General features: G+C 46.8%; 1 protein-coding gene across 1 annotated transcript; it reads right to left on the bottom strand.

The window, feature by feature from the left end:
• Positions 1-11,964: 11,964 nt before the first annotated feature.
• On the bottom strand, positions 11,965-19,183 carry LOC117060163. Its single transcript, XM_033172330.1, has 4 exons — positions 18,859-19,183; positions 16,171-16,378; positions 14,775-14,833; positions 11,965-13,527 (listed from the first exon to the last, which is right to left on the bottom strand). Exons 1-4 carry the CDS (start codon positions 19,028-19,030, stop codon positions 13,250-13,252), a joined length of 717 nt encoding a protein of 238 aa, XP_033028221.1. The 5' UTR covers positions 19,031-19,183; the 3' UTR covers positions 11,965-13,249.
• Between the last annotated feature and the right edge of the window lie 1,520 nt (positions 19,184-20,703).

Raw genomic sequence — 20,703 nt, 5'->3', positions numbered from 1 at the left:
GAACTGGACAACAGGGGCAAAGCAACTGCTTATATACATTTCTGAAGGCCTGGGCTGCTCTCACTCTCAACGTGATTGGCTGTCTAAACTCCCAAGCTGCAAATCATAATTCATAGGTTAAGGGCCAATGGCAGTGGCCCAAATCCTGCAGTATTCTGTGACTGGATATCATGTATTGAATCAGAACACGGGCTCAGAATTCTTAGTCCGCACTCAGGCTCAGGCAAACACAGACCACTGAAAACATAACAAGGGCATCTAGGAAAAACCGTTTCTTGGGCCTTCTGGCTATTCCTACTGTTTCCTAAGGCCTAGTTGAGCCTGCAATAGCTTTCCTTGTTATTTCATCTGCCACCACGAAGTAAGAAAGGGGAGGAATGGAAGGGAGCATTGAATTGGGGATCTTCTGAGGGGTTGGCGTCATTGAAGCCTCTAGCCTTTGGCAGCCTTCTCTGCCATCCATCGCCACAAGCTAAATGGAAAAGGCATCAAAAGGCCTCCAAGGCTTTTGGTCATCGCCAGCCTGCTGGAGTTGCACCCCATGTAGGTCTCTTCTAGACTTTTTCTTGTGGTCATTTATCTGACTTTGCATCTCCCACATGAGGTTCTCTTCTTCTCCCTCCCACCAACATCAATGTGGGCTCCCCACCCAGCAGGGAACAAAAGGACCTCTGTGTTGTCTGTTGCAGCCCAGGGAGCTGTCAGTCAAACCCTGGTGTCACAAGACTAGGTAGAAGTCTGGAAGGACATTGCCATGTCAGCTGCTTTAGCAAGGCCACAACCCTTCCGACTACAATGAATCAATTACTCTGGCAAATCAAGTGTGCCTTTTCAATGGCTTCCACCATAGTTTTTTTTTTTTATATATAAACTAAATAGAGCTCTTCTTGATGAAATTTCATCCATATTGGGTTGGTGTGAAGCCAAGGGCCTTCCATCTCCTGAGATCTGAGAGTACTTTTCTCTCTGAGGAACCTCACTTCTGTTGGATGAAGAGCATCCTCCATACATCCTGTTTATGATGCATGGATATTGGGGTGGTTTACACTTGCAAAAGTTTCAAGGTGCTCATACTGCTTGGTTCCTAGCTGGTGCACGTCCTGTAACTTCTTGCTGACTTTTCATACCACATATATTCTGAATTTTGTGTGTGCCCCACTTTTGTTGTGCTATAGCACAGGTGTCACCTTCCACACAGCTGTACTGTAATAGCATTGAGGATGCATTACAGAGAACAACTAGCAAAGCAGAATGATGTGTGGACAGTTCAATATAAATCCAGCACTAAACACTATTTATCCATCAATGATGTGAAAGAAAACCCGTCAGTGTGAGAACTCCCATGATGGGTCACACTGGATTCCCCCTAGTATTCTGTTTCTCATAGTGGACAGCTGGATGCTAGAACCATGGTGGTTTGGGGGCAGGGGAGGGGCAGGGAACCTGGACTACAACTCTCATCATCCTTGACCATCCATGATCATATTAGTTGTTGACTGATAAGAGTTGGAGTCCAACAACATCCAGAGGAAACAATGATTCCCTGTCGGTTAGAGTGTGAGACTAAAACCTGGAAGATGTTTTCAGGAGAGGGAGACGGGTGAAGGTCAGCGATTTAAAAACCCCACTGGTTTCAGTGAAGTTAACTCTTTATTCCAAGAAACTAAAACAGCACAGACCTAAAGATCCCAGCACCTCTTCCCATTGGGTCTTACCCCAATGTGGGAGTTGCGAAGACTGAAGGCCTCTACCTTTGCACAGCTGCCTAAGTCCCCTCATCTCCAGGTTCCCCCCCCAAGCAGTTGTAGACTGTGTCCGTGCACAGCCAATCTCTTCATTTCTTGATGTGTTCTAGGAGACCAGGGGAGCGGAGCCGGTTACAGCAGGAGACCCTCTGGCTTCTTCAGCAGCCTGCCTCATCTTTGCCTCTTGCCTCCCTCCTCTCCAGCCTCCGCTTCTGCCTCTGATTCTGAACTGTTCTCTGCCACAACCTCTTCCTGCTCACTAAACCCTGTTGCCCCTTCAGCTTCTGACACCTCCTCCTCCCCCCAGTTGGCTCCCTCTTCTCCCTCTGACCTCTCAGCGTGGTCCCACCACCAATCCCCAGGCTCTGAGCCTTCTTCCCTTGGGGGTTCCCTCCCACCACTCCTCTGCATCCAGCCAGTCCTTGACAGATATGAGTTCAAATCCCCACTCACATGTGAAGTTCATTGAATGACCTTAGGCCAGTCACGGCCTAACGCACCTCACAGGATTGTTGTGAAGATAAAATGGACATTCCTTTGTGTTAATCTCCTTCGCTTCAGTGGGTGACCCTGAGTTCCAAGGAGCTGGAGAAAATAACACCTTCCTCTCAAGTCTGTTTGTAAATGTTATAAACTTCTGCAATGCTCCCTCTTCACTTAGAGCCAGTGTGGTGTAGTGGTTAAGAGTGGTAGACTCGTAATCTGGTGAACTGGGTTCACGTCTCCGCTCCTCCACATGCAGCTGCTGGGTGATCTTGAGCTAGTCACTCTTCTTTGAAGCCTCTCAGCCCCACTCACCTCACAGAGTGTTTGTTGTGGGGGCGGAAGGGAAAGGAGAATGTTAGCCGCTTTGAGACTCCTTCAGGTAGTGATAAAGCGGATATCAAAATCCAAACTCTTCTTCTTCTTAGACCTTGAAACTAAAACACAGGAGATTGACACAGGTTCCAAGACAGGGGTCCCTAAACTAAGGCCCGGGGGCTGGATGTGGCCCAATCGCCTTCTAAATCCGGCCCGCGGACGGTCCGGGAATCAGCATGTTTTTACATGAGTAGAATGTGTCCTTTTATTTAAAATGCATCTCTGGGTTATTTGTGGTGCCTGCCTGGTGTTTTTTACATGAGTAGAATGTGTCCTTTTATTTAAAATGCATCTCTGGGTTATTTGTGGGGCATAGGAATTCGTTCATATTTTTTTTTCAAAACATAATCCGGCCCCCCACAAGGTCTGAGGGGACAGTGGACCGGCCCCCTGCTGAAAAAGTTTGCCGACCCCTGTTCTAAGACATTTCAAACGAACATTCTGTGTTGGTAAAAATCAGAGGCACTTGGTTTTGAACAAACGTCTGATTTAAAAAGGGCTCGCTCTCTGCTTTTTAGAAAGCAATGTGTGAGAGTCACAAAAAAAAATGTGGGGTGGCCTTTTAAAATAAAACTGCACAAGGCAACAGGATTTTCTGAACACCAGATGCCTCTTATAAGGATGGAAGGAAGCTCTCTTCCTGGGGATTTGCCTTCCTAATTGCAAGAGAGGAAAAGACCTGCTAAACTGGCTCCAGGTGGGTGGTGGGTTGTACCCAAGTGGAATGCGGCGCCTTTGTGATTCAGATCAAAGGGAGTTGGTTTTTGAAACCTTGGCACAGCATGGAATTCCCTTGGAGAAGGAAGAAGAGCTGTGGAGGCTGCAGTTTTAATGGGAGGCTTTATAAAAGAAACAGGAAGTTTCAGGGAGGGACCCTCCTGGGCCCAGAGGATGGAATTTATACACAAAGGGTTATCAAGTGACAAAGCAGAACCTGAAGCTGGTCCACACACATGCAGTCATCACTTGGTGGTTGCAGCATCAAGCGATGGCCGTCTACTGCAGTCATGGGCTATTGCAGGTCTAGTGCCGGCAAGATTAACATTTTGCATCACCTGGGCATCTAGGATTGCCAAATGCTTTCCCTGGGCCCTGCTCCGATGCTTTGAACAGTAGCTTGATCTGCATCCTACTCTTGGCTTCTACTTTAATTAGTTCATTCTTTACATTGCCTTTTTAAGATCTTGCCTTTTCTCCAAGGAACTTGAGACAGCACACATAGACCTGTCCCACAGCCTTTCATTCTCATAACAGTTCTGTAAGATAGGCCCATAGCTCAGTGGCAAAGCACCTGCTTTTCATGCAGAAGGTCCCAGGTTCATTCCCCGGCACCCCCAGCTAGGGATAGGAGGCAACTCCTTGTCTGAAACCCTGGAGAGCCAAGAATGATGGGAGCTGGAGTCCAACAAGTTCTGGAGTTCACGGTCCTTAGAACTTAACTCTGTAGACAAGGAATGGCTGCATCTTGACTCTAGAGCATATAAAACTAAAATGCACATACATGGATGAACAGTAAAGAGTGACAGGAGCAGAGGCACCAGATTGCCTCCAGATGGAGACCCCCGGTGTGCATCATGCCCACATGATGTCATGCATGTTGCACATCGTGTGCATGGAATGTTGTGTCCTCTGGAGGAGGCCGAGCACTCTGGTGCTGAAGCTGCAACACGCAATGCTCACCATGTGTGAGCAGCAAGCGCTGGGCCACCTCAAAATGGAGGGGGCCAGGCCCCTTTCAAACAAATATTGAGGGGGCTCAAGGCTCCTCAGCCCCCTAGAGTTGACATGCCTGGACAGGAGTGAACAGCCTGCCATCTCTCTCTCTCTCTCTCTCTCTCTCTCTCACACACACACACACACACACTGGCAGAGGAAGAGGAGTGTGGGGGGAGCACACCGCCCCCAGCAGCACGATCCCGGTGGGGTGCCATCGTGGCTGCCCCCCATGCCCTGGGCGGCGCACCCTGCCCCCGCCTGCTCTTTGCCCCCCAGTGCTGGAGCATGAAGCTCCGCCACTGCACACACACACACACACACCCTAACTGCCTGCCTGCAACTGCTGAGGGACATTTTGTTGATAACATGCTTAGAGGACAACTTCATTTTATCAAGGGTATCTTTAACCCAAAGGACGAGCACCCCTTTGGTTTTTCAATTCAGGGGTGGGCTGTGACTGCAGAATGAATGAATGCCACAGAACAGTGTGTCCAGCAATGTTTAAGGGTGCCATAGGGTGCGGCCATGGACTGTGAGCCTTGACTTGCAGTTATGAGTTGTGGTTGCAAATACATCCCTGCTTTCCCTGTGAAAGCTGGCAATGGTATTGTTATGGGCTTTCAGGGAGCAAGGATGATGATGATGATGATGATGATGATATTTTATTGAAATAATTTCATTTATAAAGGAATAATGTGATAAAAGAGGAAGGAGGAAAGAAAGGAGGAAAAAGAAAAAGAAATGTCCAAAAAGTACAGTGTAATACATTAAGTAAAATCAATTTCATTTCTATTGATTATTGTATGTAAGCGATATTATATGGTTGCTAATTGCCCTACTACATTCTGTATAAACTCATTGCAGATTATCAATATCTCCTGTCTCCAGATTATGATGATGAACAGGCTGGCATCCCCCCCCCCCTCTCTTTTTTGCTCGGCAACAGGAAAGATGGTCTCATCGGCTGACGGCAGCGATAGACGGAAGATGCTTTTTTAAATAGCCATTTAGCCGAAACAAACTGCTCACCACTTTTACTTAGTCATTCCTGAAATAGCTGAGGGCCACATTTAACATTCCATCATGGTAATTTTTCCTGCCTGAGCTGCAGGCTTACAAAACTGACAAGAGACATCGTGGGTGCCCTTAGGATTTAGGGGCCCAAGAGCTCAATGGAGGCAGGTGGGGGAGTGGATAGAGCAGGGGGAGGTAATGTGATGCTGTTGGACTCCAGTTCCTATCATTCATGACTATCCGTCATACTGGGTGGGGCTGATGGGAGTTGAAATCCAACAACATCTAGATAGCAGTACAGTGGTTACCTTGGGCTAGAATGTCAGAGTAGGAGGTGGGCAATCCAGGTTCAAATCCCTGATGAGCCATAGAGGAAGCTTAGTCCAAGTCAGTTTCTCACACCTAGCCCTACCTCGCAGGTTAGCTATGTTGATCAAAGAGAATCCCAGGAAGTTAGGAATCTGCCTTACACTGAGGGCGGATCTCCACTGGTTGGTTATAACGTTAAAATGCATTGTAAAAATATGACACCAGAGGGCGCTGTAGAGCAATGATCCATTGGCAATGGGAAATTGCATTGAGAGCTATATTACTCTTTTTTTTTACAGTGTTTTTACAGATCAGTGTAGATCCAGCCCAAGTCACAGATCTTTGGTTCAACCTTCTGGCGAAGGAAACAGACAAGGTGGTGGAGGCAGGCTGGGCATAAATACTGCAGAGGTGGACCGGAGTGAAGCCTGTCGGTCCAGTCCAACCCATCCCTGGGGTGGAACGGGACACTCAGCCCACCGGTCATTGGACAAACAGTCAGCAGGTCAGAGTCCACTTTCTAGGCTGGCGTGAGGCTGATTTGGGGTTGTGCCAGCCCGAGAAAACACCCCACATCCATGTCTCATGACAGATCATGAGAAGGGACCGTCTTGCAAAGGCGGCAGACCCTAAAGGTAAGCGTCATGGTCAATGCTAACTGGAAGTCACTCTGCAAGGTTTCAGTCAGGAGTCCCTCCCAGCCTTACCTAGAGATGCTGGCTGGGGTTGAACCTAGGACCTTCTGCATGCAAAGCAGTTCTGCATACAAATAACAGTTTCCATAGAAAATGTCCTTGCATAAACCAAACAATCTCAGCCTTCTGCTGCTTCTTGAAACTTCTTCTCTGTTCTTCTCTGTTTCTGGAACAAATGATCCTCTCACACACAGAGAGACTATCCAACACTACCACTGAGATACTCAAGAGAATATCTAAATCATGTAGGCTGCCTTCAGCTTGCTGGATGAAGTTTCTTGGATTAAGCACGTCTGTATCTAAAGGCAGTGTGGCTCCGAATGTGTTTGGCATGCATTTTTACATCTCTTATAAAACCATTGGTTCTTCTGGCATGGAGAAAGTAAACGAAGAATTCTCTCTCTCTTTCCACTAGAACTTGTGGATGTCCAATGACGCTGAAAGTTGGAAGATTCCGGACAGATATATAAAAAAGGACTTCTTTGCACAGCCCCTAGTTAAACTATGGAATTCACTCCCATTAGAGGCAAGGATGGTCACCAATCCATGGTTTTAAAAGAGGGTTAGACAAATTCACAAAGGAGGTGGTTATCGCTGGCTCCCAACCACAGTGGCTGTGCTCTGCCTAGACGGGCAGAGGCAGCAATGCTTTTGAATGCCACATGCCTATGTAAGAAAGGGCGCATGCCTGTTGTGTTCTCCTCATGCAGCCACGCAGCATCACGAAGTGGTGTGGAGCTGGCGGGGTAGTGTGAGTGCGGACTTCAGGTGCATGTCTGTTGCTGCCGCCCCCCCCCCGGGACATGGGTGGGCAGGGACGCAGCTGCATGGGGCTGGCAGGGCATTGAGGAACAAAATGCATTCCCTCAAAATATGCCCGGGGCCACTGCCCCTCAGGTGTTCCCCCTGAGATGCCGCTGACTAGATGGACCATTGTCTTGATCCAGCAGGTTCTTATGTACACTTTTGTGCACCAGCTGCTGCAGAACTGGTGTGTGTGTGTGTTGGGGTATGTGTGGAGGTTGCCATAATACTCTGCAGGTGAATTCCTCTGTGCCCTCATCAGCTGCAGTGGGAAGAGGGGCCCTATTCAGCTGTCCCTCAAGAACTATGCTTCATTTGATTAATTTCCTCTTTGCTACACATTTGCGGTACACCGCTGCCATCGTTTTGTCCTAGTGTTAAATCTGTTTGCCAATGGAAAGGCAGGATATTAAGTAGTAATAAAGTAGTGTTGTTGAAAAATAAAATTTTGAGGGCCTAAAATGGTATGCTGAGCTAGGAGATTGGAGGACCACACCTGCCTGAGATGGCACGGACCAGTTTCCAAATTCTCTCTCCCCTGGTCTGCATCGCAAGAGTGTGAGAGGGCATTGCTGTGACAAATCTGTTTCTGGGTGGATGTTTCCTGGGCCAGGTTTGATCTGGGGAAAGAGAAAGAGTGAAACTGTTTTCCCATGAGGAAGACTGAGGATGTTTTGAGCAAGAAGGGCAGGCAATTGAGCAAGCGAAGCTCATGGGTGGAAATGGGAGAAGCTGTGTGGGTAGAGATCAGCAAGCGACTTCGTTCAGTCCAATGAAGCTGAATGTTGGAAGATTCAGGACAAAGGAAAGGAAGTATTTGTTATGAAGTGCATAGTGAAACTATGGAACTCACTGCCACAGGAGGCAATGATGGCCACTAACTTGGATGGCTTAAAAAGTGGATTGGACAAATTCATTGAGAAGGCATTGTTGGCTGTGCTCAATGCCTCTAAATACCAGTTGCTGGAAATCATAGCAGAGGAGAGTGTTCTTGTGCCCAAATTCTACTGGCAGGTTTCTCACAGGCATCTGGCTGATCACTGTGAGAACATGATGCTGAAGTAGATGGGCCATTCGCCTGATTAATAAGCTCCCCTTATGCCCTTGTGTTATGGCTCCTTATTAGTCATAACAGTGTGTGTGTGTGAGAGAGAGAGAGGGGGGGGGGGGAAAGAAAGAGAGAAGGCAGGACATTTTGTTCCATCAAGGGAGGTTTCATCCCATCACCTGACTGTGGCACAGCTATTGCTGAACAGGTGTTGGGGGAGAGAGACATTACTCAGATTGTTAATGATAGTATTTTTGGTTAATGGTTAATGCTAGTATTTTTTTGTGGGGTGGGGGTGGTTGGAGTGGGAAGACTTCAGCAGTAGGCTACTTAATGAGAGGTTCTTTCACTTGGAAACTCTCCCCCTAATCCTGTTGGTGTGAGGGAACTGGCTGTGGTCCTTAAAATTGTGTGGCAAAATTTGCATGACGCTTCTCAAGATGAAGGAGCAGGTTTTCGTCTATATTTGAATAAAATTGGATGCCATTTTGAATCAAGTTGGCCAGCTGAATTTTTCAGAAACAAACCACTGATTTCAAAATTATACTGATTTTTTTATGTGGTTCCTTAGAATTCCACTTTCCACTAGTGCAAAATAAATAGTGTAGTGGAGCCTTCAGGATGATCAAAGTTGGAACCCATAACCTCTCAAGAGTAACCCTGAGCTAAGATGAGGGAAGCACCACAAAGCAGCTGACTACCTTCTGAGCATGCTGATGATGATGCCTGATAGGAATGCAAGATAAAGAAAGCAGCACCTCCTCTGTGCATCCCAGCCTTTGGGAATTTCCCCTGTTGTTTACCTGCCTAGTAACATCACCTGAGAGAGGCAGACCCATGAGAAGCTGCAGTTCTGGATGGTGAATTCACTTGGGCTACAATCCTGCGCAGACTCGTTGGGTATTTCTAATTAAGACATGCTTCTTTATCTGCGGCACAATCAAAGAGAAATCTATCCTGTTTTGGGGAAGTGACCACAAGGATTTTGTGGAGGAGTCTGCTCCTTCTGGGATTGTTTAACTCGCTCTCCCTTTTACCATACAGAGTGAAACCACATCCAGTAAGCCCTTCCTTGCCCAGAGTCCAGTCTGAGGGCCACACTTCCTTCAGGGGGACAGGAACATGCCAGTGTTGGGCGAGGCCAGAGCAAAAGCAGGTGGCTCAGTGAAGTTTACCTTTGTGCAGTAGACTTATTTCTATGCACACCCCTCTCTGTTTTGCACCCCGACAAGCCAGAGGCATTATCAGATTTCAAATTCATATTCAAGGACTGCTTCTCTTCATATGAGTCCACCTGGACCCTGAGATCATCCGCTGAGGCCCTTCTTCATGTGCCTCCTCCACGAGAGGGCCGGAGGGTGGCAGCACAAGAACAGGCCTTTTCTGTGGTGGCTCCCCATTTGTGGAATGCTCTCCCCAGCGAGGTTTGTCTGGCCCCTTCATGATACACCTTAAGGCACCAGGCAAAAACATTCCTCCTCAACCAGGCCTTTGGCTGATTGATATTGGGTTGTCTTTGTTTTTATTTCTATTATGTATTCTGTGTTTTTTATATTGCCATTTTTGTTGTGAAAATAAATAATCAGTCAATCAATCAATCAATCAATCAATCAATCCAGGCTGGCAAAAACACACAATGAGAGTATGAAATAGGTTCTCTTATTTAAAAAAAAGAGGATTAGAGAAATTAATGAAAAGAAGATGTCTGTCATTCTCTATTAGTAATGATAGACAAGTAGAGCCTCCCAATTCAGGAGCAGTTGCCAGGAGAGGACTCTTGCCTTTGTGACCTGCTTGTAGGCTTCCAGGAGGCACCCTCCATCCACATGGAACTCGGGGAGTGGGGTGGGGTGAGCCTGGATGAGCATTGTCCAGGCTAGGGAAGGGCGCAGGCAAGACTCCCATCTCAGAGGAGTAGCTTGTCACTCAGGCCTCTGCAGTTAACTTGAAGGATTGCCACTTTTCACATTTCCAGAGCGTTTCCCCATTGCCAATCAATCTAACCCAGGGACATCCAACTCCCAATAGACTGCGATCTACTCACAGTATTAAAAAAACTGGCAGTGATCTACCCAAAGTTGTTGAGCTTTCTGTAGCAAAGGCAAAGTTGGGTTGTTGTTGTTTGCTTTTTTGTAAGCAGGTCGCTGAGGGGCCAGAGATCTGCCAGGATCTACCAGGAACACCCCGCGATCTACCAGTAGATCACAATCTACCGGTACCTGTTGGACATGCCTGATCTAACCTAATCCATCTTTTGTCATGCTGGACTACAGTTCCCATCAGCCCCAGTCAGTGCATGCTGCGAGGGTGGCGGTGCAATCCAAAAGTATCAGGAGGGCGCTGTTATAAGAATTCTAAGGTCTCAAATATACAATAAATATACATAAATGCACACATATCTGAATATATGAACCACGTGTCTGAGCAGGAGAGCAATCCTGAAGCCATTTCGACTCTCCCAATGACCTCAAATACTCCTCTGCAGTAAGGGAGGCAAATGGGGAAAGTCTTCCCATTGTCTTTTTGCTTACAAATCCAGTTTTAAGGGTGTATTTGTGTATGAATAGGGTGAGCCCGTGACCTGGATTCAGGAACTAAAGTATTAACCACCACTAAAGAATGGCCAGGCTGCCCAGGTAATGCAACCAGTGATCATTATCAGGTATCCTGGCAGAAAGAATTTCTGCTGTAGACTCCCTGCTATTATGTATGTACGGTGATTTTGGGGTGGCCTTTGGTGAAGGGTTTTGGGCAATGTCAAAAGTCTTTAAAGGTTCCTGCACACTTTTAAAGTCTTTAAAGGTGCTCTCCCTCCTTGGGAGGAGGGAACTCTGTTGCAACAGAAAAATAAATATCTGCCTTGCTTTCCACTGGATCCTGCCTCCATCCGTTCTTCTCTGACCGATCTTGGACTTAGGGGACTCAGATTCCCATGGGGAGTTGGGCAGCAAAAGCTAAACCCCAATTATTTACATCAGTGCCAGGTTAGCAAAGGACTTCCCAATCAATCCTAAGTGTGCTTACTTGAAAATTAACTCCATCAAAACCAATGGAATCAATCCCAAAAAGTATGTTTGAGAGCGTTAAATATATCATGAGTTTCCTTTCAGAAATCTAACATGTGAGACCATTTCCACACCACCAAGAGGCACTTGGTGCCATCTTTGCTGCTGACCTCCCCTGTACCACAGTATTATTCCACCCCCCCCCACACCCCCGGTGAACTATACAGAGTTTTGACCAGTTGGATCCTCTTGATGTTTCTAAAGTACACAGGGTAACAACTCCTGTTTGCCAATGTGCCGCTGAATGAAAAGGGTATAATTGTGTTCACTTCTTTTAGCACCCCAAGTGATCTGCAATATCCTAGTCCTCATTAAAATGGATCAGGCGTCTCGTGGCACCAATAAATCCTGTTGTTATTCTGCAGCCTCAAACGAATGTCAACATAAAGCAGGGGAGGGGAGGTCGGTTTCCTGGCTGAAACTGGCTGGGAAAGGTAGTTATAGCAAGAGAGGCAGCATTTGCCTGGGGGGCAGGGGAAAAAAAACCCATTCCAAAAAGTCATGGCAGTGACTTTTAACGCTGGCATAAGTAAAAAGGCAGGATTTAACCTTGTTCTTTCTGAGGCTTTTGCTCATGACCTTGAGAAGTATATAAACCAGTTGAAACTGAGCCACTAAATGTGCTCCTTTTCTAACCCTTTGCTCACTTGTCCATTCTTCACTCACTACACCCCCCACGCAACACCCCCAAAAGAAGGCCACAGTTATATACAGGACATTATGAAGCAGTTTTATTGAACCAGGGTTTTTCAGATACAATAGATTTCCAAAAATACATTTCCCTGAGGAAACACAGTCTGTAACAAAACCCACTGGCAGCAAACCCAGCCTATCTTTCTGCGGAAGCCCACAATTAACCGCCAAAAGACTTGGTTCGTCCTTCATTTCTCTTGCTTCCACCCCATTTTCCTCTCTGCATACAACCTATGGAGACAGTAGGGTGAGCACTTCTTAAGGGGCAGAGGAGTTATCCGAGTATTTCAGAGCAAATAAATATTTTACAGTCTGTGGGGGTTGCCCTGCCAGCAGGGGGGCTTATAAGAGTTAATATACAGTAAATGAAGGGGCCTCCCTTAATCTGCGTAAGGTCTTCTGATGGTTGTTTCGGAAGCTGAAGAACGGGTGCAATTTGGCACATGGGCATTCGGATCTGTGTTTAAATGGAAACGCCGGGTTTTCTTTCCTCTACCGCAGAAAATAAAATGCGGGAAAGGGGTGTGTGAGCGTGTGTGGTGTCAGAATTTTGGAACAGCCTTCTTGAACTACTACATGGAGGTACAAAACGCTGTTTCCTTTGTTCGCAGTGTAGGCTATAGTGGAGATTCTCAATGGATCAGACTTTCCTTCCATTCTGCAGTGCCTGCCTGTGTCATCCAGTCAAATATCCTCCAAGGATAGAGACCAGTTGCCTAGCACTTCTCTTTCAGAGAACTAGAAGAATTTTTGGGGGGGGGGGCACAGAAGGAACTGTTGAGAGGCTTCCTTTCCTAAGGTTGCATCATTGTCCCAAGCCTGATAAAATAATATTAACTTAAAATATCTGGTCTATTCCTACTCTTGCCATGGAAGATCTTAGCAGCACTGGAATCTATATGCAACAGGCGGAGTAAGTCTGTTGATTATTTAGCTTATTATTATATTTTTGTCCCCAAGGCAGGGAAAAAGAAGAAATAAAAAAAGAGACAATGTTTGGATCTTGCTCCCACCCCCCTAAAGGCATGAGCCCTCTCTCTTTAGATGTCTCTCAGCACAGCTACCTGCTGCCGTATCTTCTAAGTCAGCAGCTGGGCTATTATTAGGGATTGATGAAATAAATGTGCAAATAAAGATGCATAATGGCGGGGAGGGGAAGGAGAGCTGCAGGTGAAGGCAGGGAGGGAGGGATTTCCTTCTCGAGGAGACCAACCACCCTTCACGTTCTGCTTGGAAGGGAAAGTGGCCACGCATGCGAGGAAAGCAGGGGATGCGTGTTGTGGGGATTCGGGATTCAGCTTAGGAGAGGAGCTTGAAGCCGAGCGAGATGGAGAGGAGCTGCAGGGATGCCAGGAGGAAGGAGCTGCCTTGTGCTGCAGAGGCCGAGCCTTTGGGACCTTGCGTCCACTGGTGGGAGGAAGCGAAGTTATGGTGGTGGACGGTGGTGGCGTTGAGGAGGATGTGGTCATCGGCTGGGTTGCTGTGAAGCGTTGGCTTGTGGGAATCAGTGGTGCTGGTGTCAGGGCGAGGGGTGGAGGAGGAGGACACCGATCTGTTGCTAGTTGTTGTTGTTGTGTCTGAAAGAAACAAATCAGATTAGCCAAGCTGTCGCGGCTTAGCAGAAAACGATCTGTAGGTGGACTGGGGTGGGGGAGAAGGCCTGGGTTCAAAGCCCTCGCATAAATAAAGGCCTGAGGCAGCAGGAAGGGCTGTGGCTCAGTGCTCTGCATGCAGAGAGTTTCCAAGGTCACTTTCCAGGTCTGGGAAAATACGGCCTGGCTGAAATCCTGAAGAGCCCTTGCCAGTGAGAGCAGTGTATATTAGCTTTCCCTAACCTGGTGTCCTTCTGATACTTTTGACTCCAGGTGTTTTGGACCTATCAACCCCAGAATGTAAGAATGTACAAGCCTGCTGGATCAGGCCAGTGGCCCATCCAGTCCAGCATCCTGTTCTCACAGGGGCCAGCCAGACATTTGTGGGGGGAAGCCTGAAAGGTATGCAGGAGCAAAACAGCACCCTAGGTAAAGGTAAAGGGACCCCTGACCTTTCCCTTCCTCCAGTCCAGTCGTGTCCGACTCTGGGGTTGCGGCGCTCATCTCACTCTATAGGCCGAGGGAGCCAGCATTTGTCCGCAGACAGCTTCCAGGTCATGTGGCCAGCATGACATAGCTGCTTCTGGTGAACCAGAGCAGCGCACGGAAATGCCGTTTACCTTCCCGCTGGAGCGGTCCCTATTTATCTACTTGCACTTTGACGTGCTTTCGAACTGCTAGGTGGGCAGGAGCTGGGACCGAGCAACGGGAGCAGCACCCTGCCCACCTGCAATTTCCAAAAAAAGTGATATTCAGCAGTGTAATAGCCAGCTCAGCAGCCTAAAATTTCTGGGGAAGCCTGGCGCAGATAATACTGAGCTATATGGTCTGACAATGTAAGACAGCTTACTAGGTTGTTTCCCACCAGCTAAACAGGAATTGCACCAACTTCCCTTCCTGCTAAACTTGGAATTGCTCTGAGACTGAGATTGAAGTTGGCCAAGAGTAGCCACCTCTCTCCCCACCCCACCCCCCCAATTGTTTAGATGGAAGAGAGAGGGTGGGGTTGAAAAATGTTAAAATTGAGAGAGGTTGCTTTGGATGTTACATAAGAAGAGCTCTGCTGGATCAGGCCATTGGCCCATCAGTATCCTGCTCTCCCAGCAGCCAACAAAAAATGTGTTCTCTTATGGGAAGCCTTCAAACAGGATTTGAACGCAACCGCGCTCTACCCATTTACAATTCCCAACGGACAGACACTGGAGGGAGACCTTGTTTTCTCACAAAATTACCTCTTGCCAGGGTCTGAGTTTGCAGCAGGGTTGTTCCGTTGCCAAAGGTGACAAAAGCCCTGTTGGGAAACAAACAGAAAATGAGAATCATGAATGGTGGAGGAGAGAAGCTGTGAAATGATATCCAAACAGCACTTCTGTTAAAAATGGACAAGGGGGATGCAGTGATGCCCAAACCCCATTTTAGCTGGCATTTGGAGAAGAAGAAAAAAAATAAGAGCTTCCTTTTCATTTGTGCCTGAGCAACTATGCTGATAACTTTTAGGAGCAGGCGTAGGAGATACGGATAGTTATCGCTAGTGTAATTTATCTGCATATGATCTTTCTTCAGCCAATTGGCATTTCTTGGTGATCGTTGCAAAAAAGGGGGAAATGAATCTTCAAGCTTTGCTATAGAACACTCAATATAAATTAAAGCAAGCATATCCACCAAACATGCATGAAGTGGCAGGCTGATATATGCCCCTTTGGATAAAGCGGTGCGTCGTTACACAAAACCACATTTTGTGCCGTAAATTTATGTCTTACGTTTTGCACTTAGGAGTCACATAGTTCTCCCTGCCAGCAAGGGAACACCAGGCTTTGTGTCTAGAAGTGTTGCAACCTCTCCACAAACCCTTTGCCTAAGCGGAAGGTCTCCCAGGTTCAGTCCCCAGGATCTCCAGGTAGGGCTGGTAGAGAGCCCCTGTCTTAAACTTTGTACAGCCATTGCCAGTCTGGGTAGGCGAAACTAAGCTAGATGGACCAGTGGTCTGATTTGCTGTGAGACAGTTCCTATGAAAGCAGAGGATAATAAAACCCCACCCCTCAAAAGGAAAACCAGACAATTCAAACAATTATGGATAATTCAATGATTACAGCCTTGTTGATTTACCAGTAAGTCATAAATTTTGATGTTCTCTGCATAGGAGAAATAAGCGATTTTCTCCACACACGCACTCCCTGCCCCACTATCAGATAATTGCTCTGAATAGTTTCCCCAGCCTCACCCTTCCCTTAAAATTCGATTCTAACTTAGATTGGTATAGTTAGTGCCTTTTGGCCTTGCAGAAGGAGCCACCTCACATGTCAGGCGTGAAGGCCATGGGCATTATCCTACATTTCCTGTCCACAGGGACCCTCCTTTAGGCCTACACATGGAGCTTTTGTTTAGCTATCAGGGGCTGAAAGCCCTTAATAGACCACAAATATGTCCAAGCTTTTGGGGAGAAAAATTCCTGCATCTGTGTCACTGTCTCTCAATGCCGACGCCATTTTAGGAACCCTGAGCTCCTCTGTGGTAGTTCAAGATACAACTGTATTGAGAAACAATACATTCGTTGGTAGTGTGAGGTTGTAGACCCCTTGGGGCAGGGACTCTTCGGTGCAGAAAAGGCCCAGTGGTCAGGATTCTTACTTTATGAGCACAGATTCCATGTTGGCATTGGGGGCCGTCCAGCGAGTTCGGGTGCTGTCGCCTCTGGAGACATTATTCTCCACCAGGTTCTCGACGCCACTGCAGCTGATCGGTTTGTTTTCACTTTCCCACAGACCGCTGGAGCCATCTTCAGAGGGCACGGCTTGCAGGATGACGGAAGTGCTGTTGTCAATCCCAGTAATGGTGACTGCAGAGAGAGCGGGAGAAATTGCATTTTTTTAAAAAATGGGAAACACAGGGATTGGGGCGGGGCAGAGGGAGGAAAGACCTTGATGTGATGCTGGGAGAAAAAATCCAGAAAGCCCAAAGCAGAGGCAAACCTGGACAATCATACATGCCTCTCCATGGGCCTGGGGGGTGCGGGGGGTGGGTGGGGAACACCTGGCCCCTACTGTTGCTAAACCCCAGGCTGGATTCAACTAGGAGGCATGAGTGGCTTCAGGGACAGTGAGGTGTCTGTAGCCATTGAGAAGACAAAGGAAACCAAGAAGCTACAGAAAGGCAAAATCTCTGCAGCATTGTGGGATGTGTCATTGTGGCATCATTTGTACAAAAAAAGCGAAGGCAAACAGCAGCTGCTGTATGTAGCAATAGTGAGCTGGGAAAATCCGAATCCTTTTGTCTCACGTGGCCTTAGGCAAAGCCCCTCTTAAGCATCAGTTTCCCTATCTGCAGTATGGGTGCAATAAAACTGACCTATCTTAACAGGGTTGTATTGGAAGGATTACAGCAAGATAACGCACACAATGCACCCTGAACAGCTTTAAGTTCTTCTTATCATTGCTGTTGATTTATTATTATTTCCATAGCTTTGTGTGCTGTGATTTAGATGCTTAGAATTCATGCAGCCTAGAAGCCATCTGAATCTTTTGACAAAATTCATTCAAAATGAGGTGTTTTGTTTTCGTTTTAAATCTTGCCTCTCCTAAGCTTGAGGCAGCTTGTGACATTGAGGGGAATGAGTGTAAATACCATATACCATTTCATTAGAAAAGAAGCATATAATATACGTTTCTAATGGGGGAAAAGGCACTAGGTTTCTGCTTGCCTATGTGCCATGTTCTTCATTCAAGACCCCCAATTCTAAACCTCCTGGTGTATGGAGACTGGCACAAGAGAGCCAGTGCAGCGTAGACAGAGACCAAGGATCAAATCTCCACTCAGACATGAAGCTCCTTGGATGACCTTGGACCAGTCGTTCTTTCTCAGCCTAGACTACCTCACAGGGTTGTTATGAGGATAAAAGGGAGGTGACAATCGAATATTTGAAAACTGCTGCTCTTGTCAGAGATCTGGACTTGGCTGCTAGATGTTCTTGCGCTGAAATCAGTGTGACCCTTACTGCAGCCATGGACAGCTAACCTTTTCATGCCTTCCTCCATCTTGCCGGGCCAGGGAAACTGGCTAGCCCAGATGTCTCAAGAAGAGGCTCTCCAACAGCCGCTTGCAATGCAGCTTATTAAATTTGGGCTTCATTAGCGAACAGCAGGCTTTCATTTGGGGAAGATAAAAACTGGGGCGTCATCCCACACGGGGACTAAAAAGCACATTTGGAAATGGCAAGGGTGACACACCGTGTTCCACCCTGGGTGGGGCTGTGGGTCGAATCCCTGTTAGGGCAGCTCAGTCTACGAGGCAGCAGCTTTGGGTTAAATGACACGGAGGTCATTGTGCAAGAGATGCACGATCAAAATTGGGGAAACACTTTTGGCACTAAAAAAATTAATACGGAGTATGCCTGATTCTCGAGTGGTGTGAATCAATATTTTGTTCCCTTCCAATATAATCTATGCTGCTTTCATATCGTTTTGTCCTTCTGGGTATTCATTTGGTATTCATTTAAAAATTATTCATTTATTATTAAATTTAAAGTCCACCATTCCTACCAAAGGAAGATTGGGTCCTTTTTCAGTTGAAACCCATAGGACCTTTGCATTATAGTTTAGTGACAGACTAAATAATAATAATAATAATAATAATAATAATAATAATAATATTACTGCAGTTTTTTTCTGTGCAAAGACCTTAATAAACCACCTCTTCCCGCTTTGCGACAAACCCGTGAAATAGGTCATTATGGCCCCATTTTACAGATGGGAGACTGTGGCCAAAGAGGTAGTGGCATAGCTCCATGGCTGGCAGATTCATACCCTTTTGCCCAGCACTGACTTATGGGCTACTTCAGAGTTGCTCTTTCTATATCTGACATCAACTATACTGCCTCTAGAAAGAATAGATCGGCCTAACACACTGTTAACCAATGGGTTGCATTCCAGATGTTCCTGGACTCCAGATCCCATCAGCCCCAGCCAGCACAGGGATGAAGGCGGCTGTAGTCCAAAATCTGGAGGACACCATGTTGGCTGTCCCTTTCTTGTTCTTTTGGTTTTGGTCATCCCGTTAGACTATGCATCAAACCCCACAAATATCTTCCATCCCATGTCTTTTCTGAGCTTCTCTGGGTCCCTGGAGCAAGGCTAGCTTAAAATCCCAACAACAGGCCTTGCATTCATGGGCTGGTGGTGAGACTGGGTCCACAAGGCAAGGGTGCCCCAAAATGGCAGAACACCCTTTGGATCCCAAAGATGGCCAAAGGCAGGTTAGCTCTGGACACACAAACAGGGATGACAAGAAGCAACAGCAGCCCTGGAGACAAAGTCAGCTTACCTGTGTAGATGGCACTCGGTTTGAAATAAGAAGGTTCCACGTTTAGCTTGTAAGCGCCCCGCGTAACTGTCTTCTTGACGATATCACAAGGGGCCTGCTGAAGATAAGCAGGCGAAACAAACAGTGCCCCAAGGAAGACAAGCTGCAGCATGGTAGACTTGAAGCCAGGCATGATCAGGTTGGGTTTTTCTCCTTCTCTCTGATTTCTCTTCAGGACCTGTGTGCCTTGTTGTACCTGAGATCTGGAGAGGGACCATAACTCACAGGGCTATTTATACTGCCAGACAGATGCAAATTACCTTCCTTCCACACCCTCATCAGTGGGAAGTTTCACAGGGGTGACACATTTTGGCATGTGCCCTCCCTCCTCTTTACCTGTTGCTACACCTCAGCATCTGAATGGCCTGTCTGGAGTAAGGGGGTGGGAAAGAGATTCACAAACCAATTAGGAGCATGGAGGCTTCTGCTCCTGGTGTCTCACTAGAAATGTATGTGGGCATGTGTGATCCTGTCTTTGCATGCCATGTCTCAAGAGCCAGTTCTAGGAATGGATGGGGGGGGTGGGAGATACCAGGTAACCAGGTGGGTCTTTGTTGTGGGAAGAGGAAAGCGGGTGCTCTTTTGATGCCTGAAAGTTGGCATCAAAATACCAGTCTGCATCCCTCACACCCTGGTCATTGAATCCAGATTTTCCTTTTCCAGGGAGAAACTGCTAAATTAAAAAGACCTGCTCACACCAACCCCATTTTTATTTTTATTTTTTGCATTTTCTCAGTGATCTGTTTTTAATATCAAGCTCCCATCACCTGAAGTCTTTTGGAAGTGAAAAAGAGGAAGGAAAAAAATTGCTTCTGTTGTGTTGCTAACAATTACACACACACACACACACAGAGAGAGAGAGAGAGAGAGAGAGAGAGAGAGAGAGTTGCATGAAACTAAGTTCTACCAGAGTACAGCAACTGAAATTAATGGACACAAGTTAGTCATGTTTATTAATTTCAATGGGTCTACTCTGACTAACATGGGCTACAACAATTTAGATATTCAGGGCATTCCAAAGGAATGCCACATGTGTTATCTTTTTGTGTGTTATCTTTTCGTCATGCAACAACCTTGTTAGGAAGGTCAGTGCTATTATCTTCATTACTTACTTAAGGGAGGGGGGGAAACAGTCACTAAAGGAGGACATGAAACAGGTTTAGAATATGAGGTTTAGTAAACTTCATTTACATTCATTTGCTTGTGATGGAACCAGTGTTTTTTTCTGGGGGGATGCAGGGGTACGCATACCCCTAAACATTTTGTGAATCTTTGTACTTATGTCCATTTACTGTATTAATTTTCCCTGATTTGAACTATAAAATGGTGATTTTCTTGAGTCAAAATGAGAGTACCGCTAAACATTTTTTTTAGGGGGGGGGGGAGCACTGGATGGAATACAATAGTTTTGAAGAAGAGAGTAGGAGGCTCTGTTTGTTTTTAGAAGGGCCAGGACAGGTAATGACAGCAGTCTCCTTCTTAGCAAAAGGATTCCCTCCAGAGAAAAACAGGGAAGATGATGTTTACAGGAACATCTGAAGACCCCAAAGCACTGGACTTCATTCCTACTTTGTACCAGGGGCTCAGTTTTTAGCACACTGAGGATGCAGAGGCACAGAGTACATGGGAACGGTAATTTACTTCTCACAGAGCTATAATTCCCAGCACCCTTAACAAACTACAGTTCCCAGCGTTCTTTGTGGAGGGGGGGATGTGTGTACGCAGCCTGGGACGTGCTGACCCAGAGCCCTGTCGTGCATCCAGCTAACACACTCTCCTCTGTGGAAATAGGGCTCCTCCCTTTCA

Source organism: Lacerta agilis, chromosome 15, assembly GCF_009819535.1.
Source record: "Lacerta agilis isolate rLacAgi1 chromosome 15, rLacAgi1.pri, whole genome shotgun sequence".
NCBI classification, from domain to species: domain Eukaryota; kingdom Metazoa; phylum Chordata; class Lepidosauria; order Squamata; family Lacertidae; genus Lacerta; species Lacerta agilis.
The sequence above is the reverse complement of the archived record's forward strand: the minus strand, read 5'-3'. Positions and strand labels throughout refer to the sequence as shown.